Genomic DNA, 20,513 nt, shown 5'->3' with positions numbered 1-20,513 from the left:
GACAGACCTATTTTAGGATGACTGCTTAGAACCAAGAAAAGGCGGGAAATCCAGACAGCAGATGGAGGAAAAAGCACGACCTCTGTCAGAATGCATAACACGACAAAGTCTCCACAAAAAGTCAAGCAAAAGTCCTCCAGAGCTGTAATATCTGAAATGCTTAAGTTAACGCATGATACAGCTTGTTTGTTGGAAAGATGATGCATTTAAACTTCAATGAGGTCTACATTGAAGTTTAAATGTAAGAGAGGTTTAAATCTAGAAAAACACATCATTCCTGCATGTCTCTGGCTTCTGTCTGATAACCCCTTCTTCCAGACTGAATTCCAGAGCGCCGTGACTCCGATGGGCTCGCAGGAAACCTTTTGTTCTCCGGTCCCTTAGCAATAGTCTGGAAAATTCAGCTGCTCGGTGAGACTACAACAGAGGATCCCTCCTGTCTGCGTAATCATTAGTCACGTCTGTGGTTTCCTGGTGTAGGTGTGTTCGTCTGTCGAAGAACAACAAATAAGTGGCTGTCATTACAAAATGACTGACATAGTCAAAAAAACAAACAAACTGTAATTTTCTGCAGAGAAAATGCAAACAAGACACCCAGCTGGTAGTAAACTATAATCAATCGGAAGAACAGGATATTTCCGTCTGACAAGACATCCAGTTGCTCATTAATCCTTTTTTGCAGTGTTGTCCAAAATGCAACAAATAATCTTTTGCATGTGCAAAGGAAATGTTTTATGACCTGCAAGTTTGACGTAAGCGGGACTGAACTGGTCAGTTCGTCAAGCTTGAGGGCTTTCCACATGGGGAGTGTGCATGCTGGCCTGGTTTCCTTTTGGACAGAGACCTTTTCTAAAAACCCTTAGTCGTCATTATTTTTAGAAGAAATTGGAACAGGATCAGCTTTATTCTGTCTGCGTTGCGATTTGTCTGACCTGCATCCTACTAACAACTTAGGTTTAAAAAAAAAAAAGTTATTTACATAAAGGCAATGGAAGTATGTTTGTGTTTCATCTTTCAAAACACAAGAAAGTGCACTTAAGGAAAACAGAAAATATGTACATCAAAATGATTACAGCAAAATTATGGTTTCACATAAAAAGAAGGAACAGAAAGAAGTCATAAAATATTTAATCAAATCAAATATATGTCTACAAATTATTAAGAAATAAATTCTACTCTTGCTGTCAAAGCTATTGCATTTAAAGGGAAGACTGCAACAGTAATGTTGCCATTAAAGCAACCAGCAATTTCTGCACATCTCAGGTTTTCATGGAGTTGGTTCCAGAGCTGAGGAGCATACATAGTGAATATTAACTCTTCATCTTTAGTCCTTGTCCTAGAAAAACTGAGGAGACTTGTGTGTAATAAGCTGATGTGGTCTACACAGTTTAAACTTGAAGAGAGATTCTGGCATTCATGTAAGTCTTCCTGTGCCTATTAACCAGTAGGATGATTTTAAAACATTATATAGTCTGACGTAAAGACTTTTATGGTTTTGATAAGGGACGTTTTTGACAGTAACATTGTGGATTAACCACTGCTGCATCTATTTTTGTATCTATTTTATTTAAAATTTTTCTTCTTGATGAAGACTAGTCAAGAAACCATTACAAAAAATTAAAAACAATGCATTGACCTTTATTTCTTTTTTGAAAGGAAATGTTTAAGTCTGGAATTGTTGATTTAATATTTGACTTTATGTGACTGGTCTAAGTTAGGTCCACAAGTAAAACAATGTTTGCATTTCTGGGCCCAAAAATTGTCATCTGTATTAAGATGAAATGTACAGGTACATGATGTGAACTTGCTGTTGCTGTTGCAAGTTCACATGATGTTGTCTTGAAACCCGCTCATGGTGGCAGCAAGTGGCAGTTTCTCTGTTACATCGGGTCTGATTTATTCTTTTTGTAGACTTTTGTTCGTCATTGTTTTGACTGAAGCCTTGCGCATTTGGACAATTATTCTTTCTGCTTTGGATGCTGTGCAATCATCAAGATTTTTGCTCTTACCTTTTTTCTTTCTGACAGTTGCTGTGAAGCGTAAGCGTAAAAATTACCAGTGCTTTTTTTTGTTTTGTTTTTACAATTGGGAGTACCTGATTAGCATAAGCTCAGATAGTACCAAACTATGACTCCAAATCCCAGGAGAGTTGGAAAGGAGGCTTCATGAATGTGGAGCAGGACCAAAGAGCAGGGAGATACAAGGTTGAAGTTCAAATAGACTCTTCATCAATCATAACGGGCGAGGATCACAACCCCGATTCCAATATCATTCTGTCCGTCTTCTAACCGTACGACCAGACAGAGGTTTAAATTGGGGCAGCAAAAGCAAGTAATGTAGATTAGCAGTTCTTGCCAACAGCTGACAGTCTTGTCCATGTTACTGGATATTGAGCTGTTGGCTTATCATGACAATTATAAAACTGTGTCACACAGCAAAAGTCTTTAGCAAGCCTGACTGCTGCCGAAGATCCTTTCCACCACCATTCTCAGTGACACTTTGAAGATATTTCCACATAACATTTAATTTCCCTTTGGGATAAAGGATATTTGAATTGAATTGACTCCAGCAGAGGTAAAGCTGCTAAACATATGAGTAGAATGATTTGTGTGACACGGTAGAGTTTTTCTTCCATTAAAAATTTTATTCTCTCAAAGCAAATCTGAGAGTTTAAAAAAAAACAAAAACAAAAAAAACAAAACTCTTTTACGACTGTCCTTTCTGAAGAAAACAACTATCAAGTAGGTGCCAAATAACAACCCAGAGATGGAATTGGATCGTTTTCCCACTGTAGCATTCCTCCGTACTCCCCCTGTCCCAGATTCCTCTCAGAGCACTTCTTTGTCTGCTGAAGTTTTCAGTCTCTCTTTGTTTCAGCTGCTCTCGTTCTCACAGCTTAGTAAAACTGCTTAACATGTCAACAGTTATTATTTCAGACAACCTGCTTTGCTTTCTCCTGTTTCTGGAATTTTGTGTAGTAATTATGCGCTGCCACTTTCAGGAGAACTCACCCCGTTTTTAAGGGAGCAGCCTAAGAGGTGTCATATTTTGCACCTGTTAAGCATAGACATTTTCATTGGGGAGACATTGCCAGTTAATACACACATATTTTATGACACACAGTGGACCATATAAGTGTACCAACCTCTTTTGAAAAGCCAGATTTTTAGTGATGGAAAAAAATGAGACCTTAATTGTGACATATAACCTGAAGATTTCAATAAAAAAAACTAACAAAAAAAACAAGCAAATCTTTAAGAATTACTCTTGGAAAATTTTGCTCCATATCTCAATTTTGACTGCCTTCAGGAAATAAGAGGACATTTTAACAGGAAAACTGAAGACTTTTCAGAGCCACTGCCTGTGGTCGTGTATTCCCAAAATGAATAATAAATAAAATGTAAGCTATGTAATGTTGTCATTCTAAGTTGTTGACGTTAAATCATAAAATCTGTGGGCTCAGGAGACTGTCGAGGATGATTTCATCCTCATTTCTGAACAGGAACACATCATGTGAACTTTCCTGACTTACGCGGGTGTTTAGCTACATTCAAGTGTGAAGCTGAGTGTGCAACTTTCCTGTTGAGAAAAAAACAATGAAGTTGCCAATATACTGTTATAACATGAAGTTTGAACCCTTTCTGTAAAACTCTGTTATTTATCTTGTATATTACAGAAAGACAGGGTGGGTTTTTTATGCATTTGTCAGCTTTTGCCCTTCTTAGTTCTTGGAGCAAAAAGATTCAGTCTTGGTAGCTTGTCCGCATGTGTGGTTAACCAATGCTTTTCTTTATGCCTTGCCCTCTGCTTTACCCTAAACAAAGTGATGACTATCATTTTTTACACAACCCAAAGCCTCCTAGCTGCACGGTTCAGAGGAGGAAATGCTGTGCCCTGCAAGTAATTTTGACATTTAGCAAAGACAGTGGAGTTGACCAGGGAAACAAAGAACCGCAACATGGGAAACCAAACCACCCCTTTGAGGAAAAGTCTTACAAACAACTCCTACAGACCCAGACAGGCTGGGTCCAACTTTACCGGCCAACTGGATTCTGTTTGTCCACCTGGTTCTTTTTTGAATCAGTTTATAGTGAAACTAGTCTTAAGGTCTCCTCCTCCTTGGAACTCAGTGTGATTCAGTATGACACCCACACTCTGTGCTGTTAGAGGGAGCACATCTGGAACAGGGCAAGGCAAAGACGTCTTAGCCAGGACTACATCTGGATTTCAGGTCTACTGTTACTACAGATGGTCTCTCATGTATATTTATGAAATTATTAAAGTTTGTTGCCAGAAAACTAGAAACACTTCTCTGCTGTTTCCTGCACTCAGCAGAACATGTGCATCCACCGCACAAAGCTTGGGGGGTAGATACGCATTCTCTGTGTTGTGAAAAAAAAAAAATGATAAGAGAATTTTCCTCCTTGCATACATCTCCTGGATTTCACTTTGAAAAACTTTCCTGCCATATAATCCAAGTCTACAGTCCAAGGTCATAAACAGATGCCTGGACATTCTCCTTTTGGATTTCCTGTCACAAATCAGAATTCATGGGTTCATGAATTACGGCAATCTAGGCCCTAAAGCAGCAAAAGCAGACCTACACTGTAACACCTTCACCATCTTATTTAACTGTTGGTTATGATGGTCTGTTTTGGAAATTGTGTGTTAGTCTTATCACAGGACGCACATCCCAAAAAAGGCCCATCGAATATTTTCCTCAAAGTCCCGGGTATCATCAACATGTCATAAGATTGGTTTTTGTGTTTTTTTGGTCAGAAGTGGTTTTTGCCTTTGAAAGCATTTTGACATCCAAATTTGTTAGGTAATCTGAAAAGTTTGACAGAAGTAAACACAGAACAACAAAATTTAAGAGACAATTGCTTTTCACAGCACTGCATGTGTTTATTCCTGACCTAAGGATATGCACAAGCTTCCAACTTTGTCCCTAATCTGGTATTAGCATTCAAAATCCCGTCTGAGAACAGAAACAACTGCACCAGTCTGTTTTGCTGACATTTTTTGTCAATTACAATTTAATATGTTTGTTGTTTGCTTCTTATGTGTAAGCTGTTTACACTTTATGTCTGTCTGTTGTATAAAAGCCCAGTTTTCTATCTTTAGTACCTTTTTCCCTAGTCAACATGGGCAAATTAACCTTACCATGTAAAAGTAAAGTGAAGCTAGTTAATTCAATAGCTGGTTTGGCTGGTTTTATGAGAGTGTGAAATATTTTTGTAACCACAGACGTGATTGTACTCTTGCAGATGCGAATCCTTGACAAATTCCCGATTGAGGCAGGGCAGAAGGATCCCAAGAAGAGAATCATTCCTTTTTTACCAGGTAATAAATGTTGCACGCAATGAACCAAGGCAATTAATGACCAACCATATACACACCCTGTTGAATTAATTGGATCTCTTTCACACCTCAGCGGAGCAACAGGCTCATCAAGTCAGTACCATTGATTCAGTGATTTCATGCACATGAAGTCAAGTGTAGTGTGCAAACTTTTAAGTAAACCGTAGTCTAAACGGTTTACTAAAGGCAACTAGTGATAAATTCAGTTGTAATTTTATTTTTTTTGTTTTTTTAGCTTTATCATTTTACATTTTAAAAACATACTTTTTGTAAAGAGAGAAGTTTTCTGAGATCTTTGGCAGCAGTCCAGGCATCCTTCATCAAAGGTGTGTGCTCGTCTTAGTGCCGTTTTGTTTCCGTCATAAACTGGCACAGTGGCTTATAGGCTATAAATAGGGCATGGGAGTTATTACAATAAACAATAAAGCTTCTTTTTTATTCTTCTTATACAACATTGTGATTTTCAGATCATCTGGATCATTTGTTTTTATATAGTGTAAACCATAATCATCAACGTCAACACAAAACATTCTTGAAAACTGTCACTATCAGTTAAACAAATCTACATCATTTATCAAATTCTGACTATTTCCATTCAGAACGGCTGTTTGTTGGCCCTCAGCTGTGCCCACCACACTGCGTTGTTTTATCAACTACCATGCTGTAGCCAGGCCAAATCAATTTGTGGCTGGCCATGTCAGTAGGAGGTTAGCAGAGAAGGATTTGTCTAATCTGATAAAGTTGTTGTGGGCCGGAGCGGAGGAGAGTCGTGAAGAGATCCTTTGTTAGATAAGTCTCGCAGCTCAGGCTTGGTCCGTGTTGTTTTGGTCACACTGGAGGAACAACATGGCCTGAGCTGTGTTTCTGCAAGGGAACTGTTTGGTCAAATTAATCTTTTAGATTCTGCTGGAGGTCATCAGCCCCCGGATGAGTGTAGCAAAGAGGGGGGCTCTGTTTTCACTGATAAAATGTATACCTCATTTTTTGTTTTCAAATCTCACAACTTTTGCTCTGTTTTTGTTCAGGTAAAGTCTTGTTTCGTCGCAGTCACATTAGAGATGTAGCTGTCAAAAGACTGAAGCATCTGGATAACTACTGCAAAGTAAGAATCGCATAAAACATTTTAATTCTTTAATTTGCTTACTGCACACACCAAATAGCGTTTGGGAAACACGCAAACGCTTGCCAACGTATCTTCAGTGCAGGCCTCAGCTTGTCTTTTTTTTTTTATCTCCCCCGCCACCAGCCTGAACAGGAAAGCAGCTTCTCTATCTGCAGTGGTCGTATCCTGTCAGCAGTGTTAGTAGGACTCCTATGAAAGAAACATGGAAAACTGGGGCATGCACGGGGTTAGGAGGAATAAATCAGCAGTTGTGGAGAAAAGTACAATAATCAGCTCAGACCGGTTCCTCTTATAGCTGTTCATCAATAAGAATGCAGGGCAGGAGGGTTGCCAAAAGTGTCAGCTTTTACGACTTTTTGAAAGTTATTGTAAAACCATCAAGTTGGTTAACAAGCTTTGACTGAAACTCGGTCAAACTGAGATGTTTGCGTCATTTGGTCTTTGCCTCCTGTCTTGAGCCAAAGCTGTCTTTTTTCCATCCGTTACATACCATCTGCATTTCCGTCTGGTCTTTTCATCTGTCTCAGTTTGCAGATACTAGCTTACTTCAGTTTCGGTTGAGCAGCTTCACCAGAAATGTCACAAGTCATGAATGCACATGGATGACTACTCATAATTAAATACACACGGATGCTATGTTTACCCACAGGCTTTGATGAAACTTCCTTCTTCCATTTCGGAAAGCGAGGAGGTCCTTAAGTTCTTTGAAACCCGACCAGAGGACCTCAACCCTCCCACAGAGTGAGTCACTGGAAATACATAAAAACAAAAAATAACAGCTTTTTTTTTTTACCATAACCTCCATCTCAAAAGAATTCATTCACTCTTGAACCTTTTCACCTGGTGTTTTTATTACAAACGCAAACTGTGACTGCATTTTCAATTGTATTTTATGTGACAGACCAACACAAAGTAAAGGACATGTGAGCTGGACAGGAAAATGATGCACGCTTTACAATTTTCTTTGAAGTGTAGTGTGGATATGTATTCCGCCTCTTTTTACTTTGACACATTTCAAAGTACTTTGACTGCAAGATTTCCTAAATAAAATTCAGAACATCCAACAACTTTAGAAATCACTTTATTAGTAGAGTCCAGCTGTGGGAAATTTTATCTCAGGCCTGTAAGTGTGGTCGATAATGTGTGGCGTTAGGTTGCCACAGTACTTAAACCTAAACGCATCATCTCAAAGGTGAAACCTTCTGGTGGCAGTGTCATGCTGTGGGGACATTATTTTGCATCAGGGACAATGAATCTGGTCAGGGCTTAATACAGCGCAATACTGCAAGGAAACCTTTTAGAGGCAGCAAACTTTTAGCAGAGGTTTATCTTCTTGCTGAGGACAATGATGAATAACACGTTTTTTTTCTAAGAACAATTGAAATCCTGTACCATTTTTGTTCTACTTCAGATTTACGTCTAAAATTCATTGAAGTTTGAACAAGTGAATGGTTTTGCAAAGCACTTTAAGAGACCAAGCATTGTCTGTTGGGCTGTAAATATCATGTCTGAGTGTGTTCGTCTAGTTCTGCAGCCGGGAATGTTTTTTATTTGCGTTGACCCCATTTTGATCCTCCGGCTTCATTTTGTATGAAATGATGGATTGATTCTGGTCCAGAGTCACCGTGTTTTATTAATAATGATGTCACATGGGTGACATATGATGCCAGAACAAATGAAGAGAGATCAGCGGTGTCATACGATTCAGCCAACTCAGGTCTCAGGGCAGATAAAGGCCTCAGTCAGGTTGTTAGTCATGCTTAGTTCAAAGTCAAAGAGTGGGAGCAATTACAGTACAGACTGACTGCAGGATTTCTGTTCTTTTGTGCATGTTTTTGTCTTTCAAACTTAACTTCAGATGAATTTAGGACATGTATTAGGGATTGTATTGACTGAAAATGAGACTTCTCAGCCACAACCAGGCCCACGACCTCTAACCTCGACTAGCCATGCATGTTAATCCCACTTCAAAGTGGGAGCCTCCTGCAGTCTCTGAGACAGTCCAGCCCACCTTAAGCTGAGAGGCGCAAAAGTCATACCACCCATACACTCCAATTACTCATGCTGGAGCTCTACCACTTAAAATGACTACTCATAAGAATGACATATAAAAATCTGTTTGTGATTCTGCGGGCATGCCCCCTGTAAGGTGCAATTCAACATAGTGATTTATAAGCATGCTTTACAAATCAGTGAAAATGTCAGATAACAGCTAGTTTTTCCAGTTGCACCTTGCAGGGTTAACACTGTCAAAACAAGTCATAAAAATCATGTTGACTTTAATCCTATTAGTGTATTGGATTCACAATTCATAGGCAAATAAACCCACCAGCTTCAGTACATGTGTGCTATTCTTGTTGGATTCTGCCACCTAATGTTCAATGGACAAACACACATAATTCAGGAGAAGTTGTTTTTATACCCATCTAACACCAGAGGGAGCAGCTGAACAAGCAAGAAAAGCAAGAGTAATCTTGGCATTAACTGAAATAAATATAGCTTATTGTGGTATGAGGCACACCTGGCATATTTTATCAAATCTATGGTAACATTACTAATAAGGGGGACAAAAAAAAAAAAGAAATAAATTATTACATTTTAACTTTGCCAAAATATGCTTTGATATGACAGTCTGATCTCAGCTTCCAAATTTTATTTTGTTATTGATAAATAGTCTATAACAGTATAAAAGGCGATTGTGGATGGAGTTCTGTTGCTTTAAGTCTTACGAAGAGTTGTTGGTGAAAAGGACTCTGCAGCTAAATTAGCATAATAATACCCGATTATTTAAAAATATTTAATAGTGGCATTTATTTAATATTTGAATGTGTTTGCAGGGAAATTGTAAGATGAATAAATAAAAATAACTGAATGATGGGTCAAACTGAGTGATTCTCCCTCACAGCCTGTATGTCACATTAAAAGTGTGAAAAGGTTCGAAACAATTATATTGGCCTCATGGTTTTTACATCACAGAAACATGGCATTTTAACCGGGCCGTTTAAACGCTTTAGATCCAGTGTATGAAGCAAATGGTAGAGGCTGTCTCCAGTGCTGAGGTCAATGTTCCGGGAAATGACCACAAGGTCCTTCAAATATTTAGGACTTGGTATTTAAAGGTTAAAAGATAAAATGCCAAATTGGTCTATATTTTAACTTGTAACAATCTTAGTATGCAACTAAGCTCTGCATGCATTTTTAGTGAACTATTTTACTATGATATTAACCATATATTTCTTTTCAGATTATGTACAAATAACTCAGCTTAAGCATTTATTTTGTTTTGCAACAGTTCTGTCTGGTTTAATATTCCTCATCCAATCAAAACGTTTCATGCAAGGCCAGACTTTTTAGCACACATATAATCTAATTCCTTAGATTATTTGCACTTCCCTAGTAACTGAACCGAATGATAAATTAGCCCCCCCACATAAAAAACAACTAAAATAATTGTAAAACTCAGGACGTTTGTTTGTTCAAGTAAAACTTGAGTGACGTTTTAGTCTTTTCATTTGCAACTCCTAGCTTAATTTGGCAGCGATGTTTCAGCGCTGACATCAGTGTCTGCCCATGGCCAAGATTTGCTTCAACTGTTGGCAACTTATTCCTGAGTTTACTGGGATTGTGTGTGTGTTTTTGTAGCAGTGCCATTACCTCCTCACACAAAACCCCTCCATCGCACGTTCTCTCTGTGCACATAGTTGCTCTGCTTTATCATCGTGATTTGCAGTTCAATGATGTCGACCTGTTGGCCACAGAGATTAGAGGTTACTCCTGCAGAGGCAAATCTGAGGTCACGCCTGGGTGTCTCTGTATCATTGTCATGTAGCTGGACAGATACATAGTTGCTGTAAAAAAAAAAAAAATATGAGAGGAAGGCTAACATCTCACACATTCCTTTCTAGCAGGCCCACCTATGAAGAGTTAGCTGCAGGCTTGTACAAACATAAGGTTTCTCAATACGCAAAAAGGGTTTGGACTTAGATACTGACATATACACAGTGGAAACAAGTCTCTGCTGTGCTGGTTTGCGCTCAAAACGGGCACAAAGTCTTAAAGAGTTCAAAGAAACTTTTCTCCTAAGTCCTAACGGTTAGAATTAGGAAGAAAATGCACAGAGCCTGAGTTGTGTGCTCAGTCTCCTCCTGGGAGGAATATTTAACTCCACCTCTGAGCTTGTGCTGAGGGTCAGACGTAAGCAGAACAGGTCAGGCATTTACTTCATCCTCAGCTTTTTTCCTCCAAAGCCTCAGTTTTACCTCCACCCAAAAAACACACAATGCATTTCTGATTTCCTTCCTCCATGTAAAAATTACAACTGCGTGGCAGTGCAGCCACAGTGTTATTGAGTGGCATGAATAGTATTATATAAGGCGCATCATTTAAATCTGAACAATATTTGCATATTTTGTTTTGTATTAAGTTTCTGGATTTTGTTTGAAACAAACATTGCACATTTGAGTTTGAAGTTGCACTGTTTTCTTTTTCTACATTCTCTTCATGAATCTTGTTCCTGATATTTTGTTTACACAAGTGTTTAATTTGTGTATCTATTGTAGAAGTATCAAATTTACTCACAGATCTGAAAACAGTGAAGTCTGGGAAAAATTGTATAAAGTAAAATTTATTTTATAGCTTGAATAACCCCCCCCCCCCCCCCTTACTTATTTGTTCAGATTTGCAAATTATCCTCTAAAACGTTTTCAAAACTTTACAGTGATCAAACTGTTTTAATCTGAAAGGCAAACTTTGAGTCAGCAGCAACTCCATTTAGAAGACTGTTATTGCAGCTTGTTAGTCCTTAGTCTAGTGTGTTTACAAGATTGGAGAAGTACAAGCATATCATTTCTGATCACCATGTCCCTGGTCGGAGGCTAGTGACCAGCCAATTTATCAGTGTTAGAGATGGGTCTTTATATGACCCATCTCTATATAAAAATATATAAAAACCCTACAGATAGATTTTTTAAGCCACATCAGAAGTGTAGTATCATCATCTGGCATTAGTAAAGTTTCTTTGTTAACTGAAGATGATAAGCGTGCCACTATGCTGGCAAATGTTAGACAAGTTTTATCCAACCATGTGCTCATATCCTTGACTGGCCTTGGCTCCGGTCCTGCTGCTGGCCTCTCCAGAGAGCCAGGTGTCTGTTTCCATCTGTGTCAAACCTCAGCTTCTCATCACTCTCCTCTCTGCTGCCCAGTTCACTAAATGAGGAAGAGCAGTCATCCTAAACTTCTGAAAATGATCTTGTGGTTTGAAATATTTACCTGTTCCCACCTCATGATCCACCCCCATTTGTGTTTATGCAGTTTAGGGGATGAGGAGCGATCACTCAAACTGAGTGGACAGCACCTTAATGAGGAACTAATTTATGCATTTGTCATGTAGTCATTTTGTGTTTCTGACTAATTTTAGTAATTGCAAAATAATTGCTGTATAACCCCTCTGGTACAGCTGGAGAATAAATGACAGACATCAAAAATGATCTCTTCTGAATAAGCTAATGCACAAGCAAAGCAAGAAAATACACTTTCCATATTTGATTTAACGGGTGCAACATTTAGAAAGAAACTTAAGAATTATTAAGTACAGAACTGTATTTAACCAATCAAGGTTTAAAATATTTACTTAAAAAAATCTAATAGAGACTTTTCTGTCAATGCATTTGCTATTTCTAGTCACACACTGATATTTAGAATAAGCATAGTGAGTGGAAATTTGCTCCTTTGACTGTAGTAGGTTAAAGAACAGAACAGGTTCTCTCACACTAATGATCTGAGTTTAGCCACAGTCTGAACTCAAGAAAGAAGCCTTTCACATCAGAGCATGAATGGGACTTCACAGGGAGATATGACACTGTTATCCGGTCAATAAATGCCGTTCTGTTAAAACTAGGCAGCTGCATGGCGCTGGCATCTAATATTAGAGCCGATATAATTCATTTACACACGGTATGCTGGCTGAAGTTTTGCTTTGGCTCCGTTTTTGGGATCATTACTGTACGACTCACCCATTTCTGTCCCACCCGGACTCCCTCCCTTTGGTCGTGGGTCAAGTTCTGCATGCATTCTCCATGAGGGCTTGGCTGATAGTTGTGTGCCAACTGCACTCGGATGGTCTGCATTAAGAGGTTCAGATGTAACCGGTTACCAGATTGATCCAGTTCGATCAATGTCCACTCCCTCTGATCATGGTACTCTGGTGTTGTTTCTTTTTCAGAGACTGTGGAGGATCTGGAAAACGGAAATCAGGTGAGAACGTCTCTGAGCCTTTGCCATTAATGTTTGATAGACTCTTTGCTTTGCATCTATTGATAGTCTGGCATTAAGGTCATGTTGTAGAGCTAAATTAAACATATTTTGCACAAAAACTTGCTTAATCATAAATTAAGTGCTGTTCTTCAGATTACAATTCACATACTGCATATGTAATACTCTATGGTCTTCTTGGCAAAATGCACAAGAGGGATTGTTAAAGAGCCGCATCAGTAGGAAGCCTTTGCTGTGCATAAACCTAAATGTAAACGAGTCTTTAATCAAAACCCAGTGCTTTGGTCAGATTAGCCTAACTGCAACAAACACTCTGGTTGTGCCATAAAAAATCATTGTAGAATCTGATTTAAAAAAAACAAACAACAAAAACATAAGACTATAGATGGAAGCATGGCGGAAGATCTATGAGCCTGTAGGCCTTTTCTGCAATAAAAGCCTTGCCATCTTTACCTTGGTTCAGCTCTGTTTACCAAAGTAATTGTCTACAATAAGTTAAATTAAATAGCTAATTATTATTTTTTAAGATTCACTGTTGAAAAAAATGTTGGCACTTCACCACAATTCATTTTTTTAGGGGATTATGATGTGGCATTAATATATAATGCTAAATTGTTATGGACGCAAGTTTTTTGTTAGCGGACACTATTTTCTTTTTTTACATTTCACTTCTGAACTGTTTAATGCAGTGCATGGAGACCAAGACCACCTGTTAGTGCCTTTTCATTTCCTCTGCCTGCTTTGGCTTTTGGGTTAACCTTGCTGTGTGCATGTATGTGTATGCGTGTGCGTGCGTGTGTGTGTGTGTATGCGTGTGCGTGTGTGTAGGTGTGTGCGTGGGTGGGGGTGTGCGTGGGTGTGTGTGTGTGTAAGAGAGTTCAAGGAAGGCAGAGAGTGTGACTCAGCTGAGCATGGGGGATATGAGCGTAGGAGTAAGGAGGAAAAGTATGAAGGCAGTTTAGTGAACAGCTGTGCAGAGTTTGCATGTTTGTATGTGCACGCTCTTGCATGCATGCAGTCTTAGAATACCCACATGTATTACTCAATTAAACGCTCTTCTGCGTCCTTTCTGTAACGCGCTGGAGCTATGAAGGCCTGCGTCGTAGCTGGACCATAAAAGTGTCAGTAGGTGAAAAGTGGACACAACTTTGTTCTTTTTTTGTGGGTGGAGAGGTTAGTTGTCACCAATGTGAAATAAGACCCCTACCTTATTCAAGCATTCATTCCATTGCATTGAGGCGGTAGCTGATGGGGGATTCCATCCACATAGAGAAATGGAAAATTTGTCTTATTTCAGCTGTGCGTGTGTGTGTGTGTGTGAGAGAGTATGTGTGTGTTAAGCCTATAGTCAGCCTGTGGAAGCTATCAGACTGGTGATGTTAAAAAATCCTTGAGCCATTTTCCATATAGTGCTTCTCACTGCTCAGCTCATATTAATTAGTCCTTAATGGTTAATGGTTAGTAATGAAAACAATGGTGAGAACACACAGCAACCTAGCCCTAAGATTTTGTTCCTTTTGTTCCGGCTGTTATAATTATTTGATTTGGAAACATTCACCGTAGTCCCCTTTCTGGACATTAGTGGTTTAAAAGTAATATTTCCCTTTTAAAGCAGAATAGCAGATAAAGTGAGTCTGTGGTGAGTTTTTTTTTTGCTGTACTTGCAGCTTATAGGTTCCATAATTATATGGTGCTGGGGTATCCAGAAGAGTTTCCTGAGCCCCTGCCCTGAGGAGGAGAATGTAGCTTTTCACCACAAAACTGTGAGTGGTTAGAGGTTCAGCTCTGTTTACCTGGCAAGCAGAGGAAATCGGAGAATCACTAACTCAAAGCTGATAATTCACTTTAAGCTTTCAGTCCCTTTGTTGCCATGACAGTGTTTTCATGAGATTTGTTGGTGTCAAAATTAGGATTGAGATTCGCATGGTATGCTGCTACCATATGAATCTCATTTGGTTTCACCCTACCCAATTTAAAACAACAAGAAAAAGCAAAAGAACAAGATGGATAAAATAATTTAATGATGGGCTGCAGTGGTGCAGCTGCTAGGACCAAACGTCCTTGGTTCCAATAGCAAACAAAACCTTTCTTCACTTTGTTTATGTTGTGTCCGCTTACATTTGTGGGTAATGTCGGGGTACTCTGGGTTTCTTGCATAGTCCAAAAATCAGCATTTTAATTAGTCTCTAAAAATCACCCTTGGAGACCCTGCATAGCCACTTATAAACAATGGATGGCAAGTATGATATACAGTTTTGCCTAAGTCTGCAAATTTGCATCATACCTAAATTTAGCCACTGACCTGTTAAAAACCCTGTGGTACAGACGATGGTTGTATATATTTTTCGCTGTCATGCATGTGGTTAAATGGAGCAGCTGAACATACAACTAATGACGACACAAAAATACCAGAATTGGAGCAAAAAGCTATTGTCTTGCTTTATGGCAAACCTTGAAACCAGCAACTGCTAAGTAACAATTATTTGAGATTTTCTAAAGGTGGTGAAATGAAAAATGGTTTATATAAACAGAGACTTAAATAAGTTTTTTTTTTTTTTTTTACAGATATCCAACAACAGGTCTCATTTATTGTTTTGAAGTAAAACTTGACCTTTTTTTTTTTAAAGTTGAAACAGCCCAGGCTTACCGGTGCATCACAGCCGTCCTGCCGTTTTATGGAGATCTTCTGCGTCCTTTCCGGCATATAAATGAGCGTTTAGGCTTGACTGCTTGTTAGCATAAATCATTGTCAGATGACTGCAAGCGATGAAGAAACATGCTGTCATAATAGCTGTACAGGTCTGAGGTTCAGGAACATCGTGTCATCTTCGAAAGCTTCAGGTTTTTTTTTTTTTTTTTAAATATGTGAATGTCAAACAAAAGTTAGATCCTCAGAAGACGCTTGGGGAAAAAAAAAGTAGGAGAGAAAAAGATCGGAGTGCTTGGGGGTGTGTAGTGCATGTGAAAAGCAGCTGGAGAGGAGAGGACAGCCTACGTGGCAAGTGGGGACCATGTTGATGCACTGTCAGTGCAAGACTTGCTGTCTTTGTTTTTGCTGCAGGTCTTTGGAGATGGCTACTGTCTGTATACAGCACAGAGCATGTGGTTGTTTCTGTGTCAACTGCATGCTTGTAGGTGGGGGCAGGGTAATGAGTCAGACACTGGGTGGGTCAAGAGGTCTGAATGTTTGTTTGTATTTGCAGATGGATGCGATTGCAAACTAGAGAAGGAAGTCATTAAGCTCAGTCGGTTTTTCTAAACGGCTTTGACATCCAGCACTCGCTTCTCTCCTCTCCTCTTTTTTTTTTTTTTGGAACAGCTGTAGATTCTGGCTTGTGCCACCGTATTTAGTTCTGTTCAGACTTTTGTCCCATTTTTACATCTTTTATGTGAGTGTGCTGTTAAATAGTTTACATGCAGAAGTAACTGACGGGTTTCATTACGCCCGGTTAGCTGAAGAGCGGGCCGAGCCGGAAGATGATAATGAAGGAAGCCTAAACCATATCTTTCCTCCACTGTCATAGGGAATGTGATATCTCCATCAAACAAATTGGATGAGAAGGAAGTGCTGACAAGAGTGCAGCAAAAAATATTCAGATAAAGCGTTTGGCTGAGACGTGGGCACAAAACAATGTTCTGGACTCCATGCAGATACCACAGATGGAGGAGCCGATGCATACAGATGTTTCCATCTTAAAAAAGGAGCAGTAAACGTCGTGGTTCTTGCTGACTCCAGTATTTACTGCTGTTTTCCTTTTAGTTATTAGTTTTTTTCCCAAATAAATAAAAAAAATCCAAAGGGACTGATTAAAGTGGTGCGGCCTATTTTGAACCTCAGTATGTTAATTAACAGCTTTTAGAATATGTTTTTCCATTAATCCGACCGTGAACCGTTGTTACTTATTTATGTTAGGGGCAGAGACGACGTCACACCATCTGCTTGAAAGGAAGCAATAGTGGTTAAACGAGTGTTTTACTCTTTGAAACGAGGACAAATTGATTTGGAGTTGACGTGTTTATTTGTCTTTGGTATCTTATATTAGGGAACAGCATAGCTACCATAAATCTGTAAAAATCACTCTCTTTGTACTTCTTTTACTCTGAGTTTTCCAAACGACTTCCGACATTTCCAAGTCCAGCTCAGCTTACAACAAATAGAAATTGAATGCTCCAAAGTTGACTTCTTTAGCCCCTTTTTTTCAGCTTGGCTTTCAATCTACTCTCTTCCAATTATCCCCAGCTGGATTAGTCTCCATTTGCAGTTATCGCGCGGTTCTTCCCCAATTTTTTGGGAACCACCTCAGGGGAGGACAAGCCGGACTGAGCTGGGAGTTGCACGCAAGTGGTTCGATAGTCAGCAGACTGCACTCGTTGCTTTGCCTGTGAATTTACGTCAACAAAAACATCTCCACTTTCAATCCGCGATGAGACTGTGGCAGTCGGCGAGGCGGTGAGCTGAAAATCGATAATTTCATGGTCAAACCCTGAGATCCAGACCTTTTTGATAATTGTGGCAGAATACAGCAAAGGAGAAACTGGATGCATAAACCACAGTGTTTTATTTCAACGACATCTTACAGCTTGTGTGGACCGCCTGACTTAATTTTTAAGCTCATGTCGGATGACAGCTAACTTTGAGTCTTTTTCCTACAGTAACAACCTCCACACCAAAGACAGTTGTTGCTAACTCTGGAGGCACTTATGTATGATGCGTTCACTGATCAAAAAACAATTTGATTTTCGAGTTTTCACTAAAATTCATGTGGTTTGCTTGTTGCATCTCACAAACAAAAAAAATAATATTTGTGATAAGTAAAAAAAAAAAGTACTCCATTGTGTAAAGATACATTTCAGCTATGAAATATTCCCAACCTACAGCATCCGTTATAAGACTTGAGAGAGAAATTTCTCTATAATCTTTGAAATGATGACCGAAACTACATTTAATGTACTAGGCTGAAACTGCTGTGGGGTTTTCATTTTCTCTTGTTAAAACTGAGCTCTGGTTAGGAGGAAGCTCTCTCCTCCCTTAAGACCAGGCCCCATACTGGCTTCTCTGTTTCTGATAAGTGACCATTTGTCGTCCAGACTCCCTCCCTGGAGGCAGAGCTGAAGGGTCTCGCTCAAAATAGTTTCAGGACAGAAGCGGTTTTGTACGAGAATAAGAGCTCAAATGTGTATGGCTTTTCCAACGTGCAGTGACGTTATAATCCACGGTCATAAATTTTAAGAAAGAATCGAAAAACCTGAGTGTCAAAATGTGTCAGCTTCGTATGTTTTCCCATTTACTATTAGTTTATATTAACTATCAACTGAGCCATGAGGCTTTTCATCAAGTCCTAACCATTAATTTGTGAGAAGAAATCATTGTATCTCTGGTGCAACCATGTGCAGAGTAGTTCCTTAGTCTATCTTATTTTTCCTTCTGAGTGATTTTGATTAGGTTGATGGTGTTGGCATTATTATAGCAAATAGAGACAGAAAGAGAAAAATTAAAAAGATGAAAAAGATGTTGCATGGTCTGTTTTAAGATCCAGTTGAATTTGAAGATATTCCGTATCTGCTCCATGTGAATGAAATCCTCTTCAAAATATTGAATAGTGAAGTAGTTTTCTTCTCCCACCAGGTTTAGGTCTGGAGCAGGTTGGGTTTTTAGTAAAACTTAAATGTCTTTAGACTGCAAAATACTAGTTGATCATTGAATAATAATAATATTTGATAATATTGCTTCTATTTCGATTGTGTTCTGTCCCTCCTTCTCTTTTCGGGGAACGCATACTGATTCAGTGACACGAGTACATCTGTACTACATTGATCAGCAGATCTGTTTCTTCTTCTAATCCAGCTGCACATCTGCTGCCAATGAGTCAAACAAAGGCATTACGCTTTGCTAGTTTTTACTACTCTTAGCTAAATTATTCCTCCATAGAGATTTTCTGGGGCTCAAAATGTGGAGTTAACACATACAGACTTTCAGGTCCTAAACAGGAAAAATGAAAACAAAACAAAACAAAACAAACAAAAAAAACCAAAACGTTGCAATACTTTGGAATAAAATTGTAGCATAAGTCTCATGGTGATGAATCATTGCAACTCTCAGTGGTTATCATCTCCGGATGGAGCTTATGATGAAGCGAGTGTTTGAGGGTGGGGGTTGGATGGAATTAGGACGATTGGGTGTGCCGGGGTGGGAACAGGAGACACATTTTTAAAGCTGAGCGAGGACAGATAAGGAGAAAGTGGCCTTGAGGAATAAATATTGGAACTCAAGAGGAAGCACTTTCTGAACTTAAAGCTTGTAACGTTTGAGAACTCCACATTCAATACAAAATGCTTGATTTTTTTCAGATGAAGGTCAGTATTTCTTTAAGGTATTTGTTCATGCAGCTATCAGAAGTGTAGAGCCTGAGAGTTTTATGCAAAGTCTGTTACTACGTGTGCCATCTTAGCAAATAAGGGTCTGAAAAATTGAATGATTAAAGTTTTAAAACTTCACAAATGTGTTCACAGTTAACAACAATACTCACCTGTGGTCTTTTTTGAAATGGTTAGTTTTGCAACAAATTAGACCTAGGTCATGTCTGGGGCTGTTTTCACTCACGTTTTTCCTCTCATATTTTCTTCTTGTTCTGGCTCTGTCTTCCTGCTGCTGCAAAGCATCCATCCATTTTCTTGCACCCTTGTCCCTCGATGGGGTTGGGGCTGGTGCCTGTCTCCGGCTGGCGTGCCGGGCGGGAGGCACCTTGGGCAGGTTGCCAGTCTGTTGCAGGGCAACACAGAGACACACAGGACACACGACCATGCACACACACACTCACACCTAGGGGCAATTTGGAGAGGCCAATTAACCTGACAGTCATGTTTTTGGGCTGTGGGGGGAGGCTGGAGTACCCGGAGAGGACCCACGCGTGCATGGGGGGAACATGCAGGCTCCATGCTGGGAGGGCCGGGAATCGAGCCCAGAACCTTCTTGCTGCAAGGCAACAGCTCTACCAACTGCACCACTGTGCAGCCCCGCTGCAAAACATTTCATTTCCTGAATGAGGCCAAAATATCAGCTTTTGCCTTTCATTCCTGTTGACTATGCTGACAAAGTCTTTAGTTCCTCTCATCTGGCCTCACATCCCCCCCATTCCTAACAGCATTAATGAATCTTTTGAGAAATAAGCATAATTTTATTACTTTAATTCCACTTACGTATTTTTACCTTTGTCCATTTTGTGTGTAATTATGAAATTACACACAAAATGTGTGTAATTATTCCATATATTTCACTTTCACATAAGTCACAATGAATTGTAAGTAAAGTGGTTGTCACATTATTTACTGATCGAGTAGTTTTTCTTTTTTTCTGCTTCCAACTTTGTGGTTTGTCAAAACATCTTGCATAGATAAGACATCAGAAACCACAGCCCAACCACAGTAACCGAGTGTCAGACTCTTTGGCAGCATTATTCAGAGAGATGCTGATGAGGCTGGGTTTATATTTGTAAGGTAATAGCTCTCCCATATTGTAGATAGAGTTCACAAAAAGAAGAGTGAGGTTTGGAGTTTTTTTTTTCTTTTTACTAGAGTGGATCTTAGATCTTGAAATAATAAAAAATAAAAGCAATTCTTTCTGAAAGCAGTTTGTTCCAATGCTTCCTAAACAGCTTCAGACCCACAAACTAATCACTGCAGAGTGTGGCAACCAGGGGTAAAAGTAGTTTTAAATTCTTGGGGGTACTATGACAAAAAGAAATATGACCAAAAAATT

General features: G+C 39.2%; 1 protein-coding gene and 1 long non-coding RNA gene across 4 annotated transcripts in view; one reads left to right on the top strand and one right to left on the bottom strand.

Moving 5' to 3' along the window:
- The window catches only part of LOC103476782 (SH3 and PX domain-containing protein 2A-like), a 52,864-nt gene that overhangs the window by 296 nt on the left and 32,055 nt on the right, over nucleotides 1-20,513 (top strand). The window contains exons 2-6 of one of the 3 annotated variants that reach the window (XM_008429357.1): nucleotides 6-411; nucleotides 5,268-5,343; nucleotides 6,387-6,463; nucleotides 7,134-7,225; nucleotides 12,708-12,739. In XM_008429357.1, the coding sequence (XP_008427579.1) occupies nucleotides 5,268-5,343; nucleotides 6,387-6,463; nucleotides 7,134-7,225; nucleotides 12,708-12,739 (277 nt within the window). In that variant the 5' untranslated portion in view covers nucleotides 6-411. Of the gene's footprint in view, nucleotides 1-5; nucleotides 412-5,267; nucleotides 5,344-6,386; nucleotides 6,464-7,133; nucleotides 7,226-12,496; nucleotides 12,619-12,707; nucleotides 12,740-20,513 lie in introns of those variants that run through there. The other 2 variants (XM_008429359.1, XM_008429358.2) reach the window with 2 other exon arrangements.
- Nucleotides 405-10,455, bottom strand: LOC103476781 (uncharacterized). Its single transcript, XR_535550.2, has 3 exons — nucleotides 10,139-10,455; nucleotides 7,132-7,233; nucleotides 405-490 (listed from the first exon to the last, which is right to left on the bottom strand). It is a non-coding gene; the product is annotated as an uncharacterized LOC103476781 (long non-coding RNA).

Source organism: Poecilia reticulata, linkage group LG15 (genome assembly GCF_000633615.1).
Source record: "Poecilia reticulata strain Guanapo linkage group LG15, Guppy_female_1.0+MT, whole genome shotgun sequence".
Classification (NCBI taxonomy): domain Eukaryota; kingdom Metazoa; phylum Chordata; class Actinopteri; order Cyprinodontiformes; family Poeciliidae; genus Poecilia; species Poecilia reticulata.
This window is presented reverse-complemented; position numbering and strand designations above follow the sequence as displayed.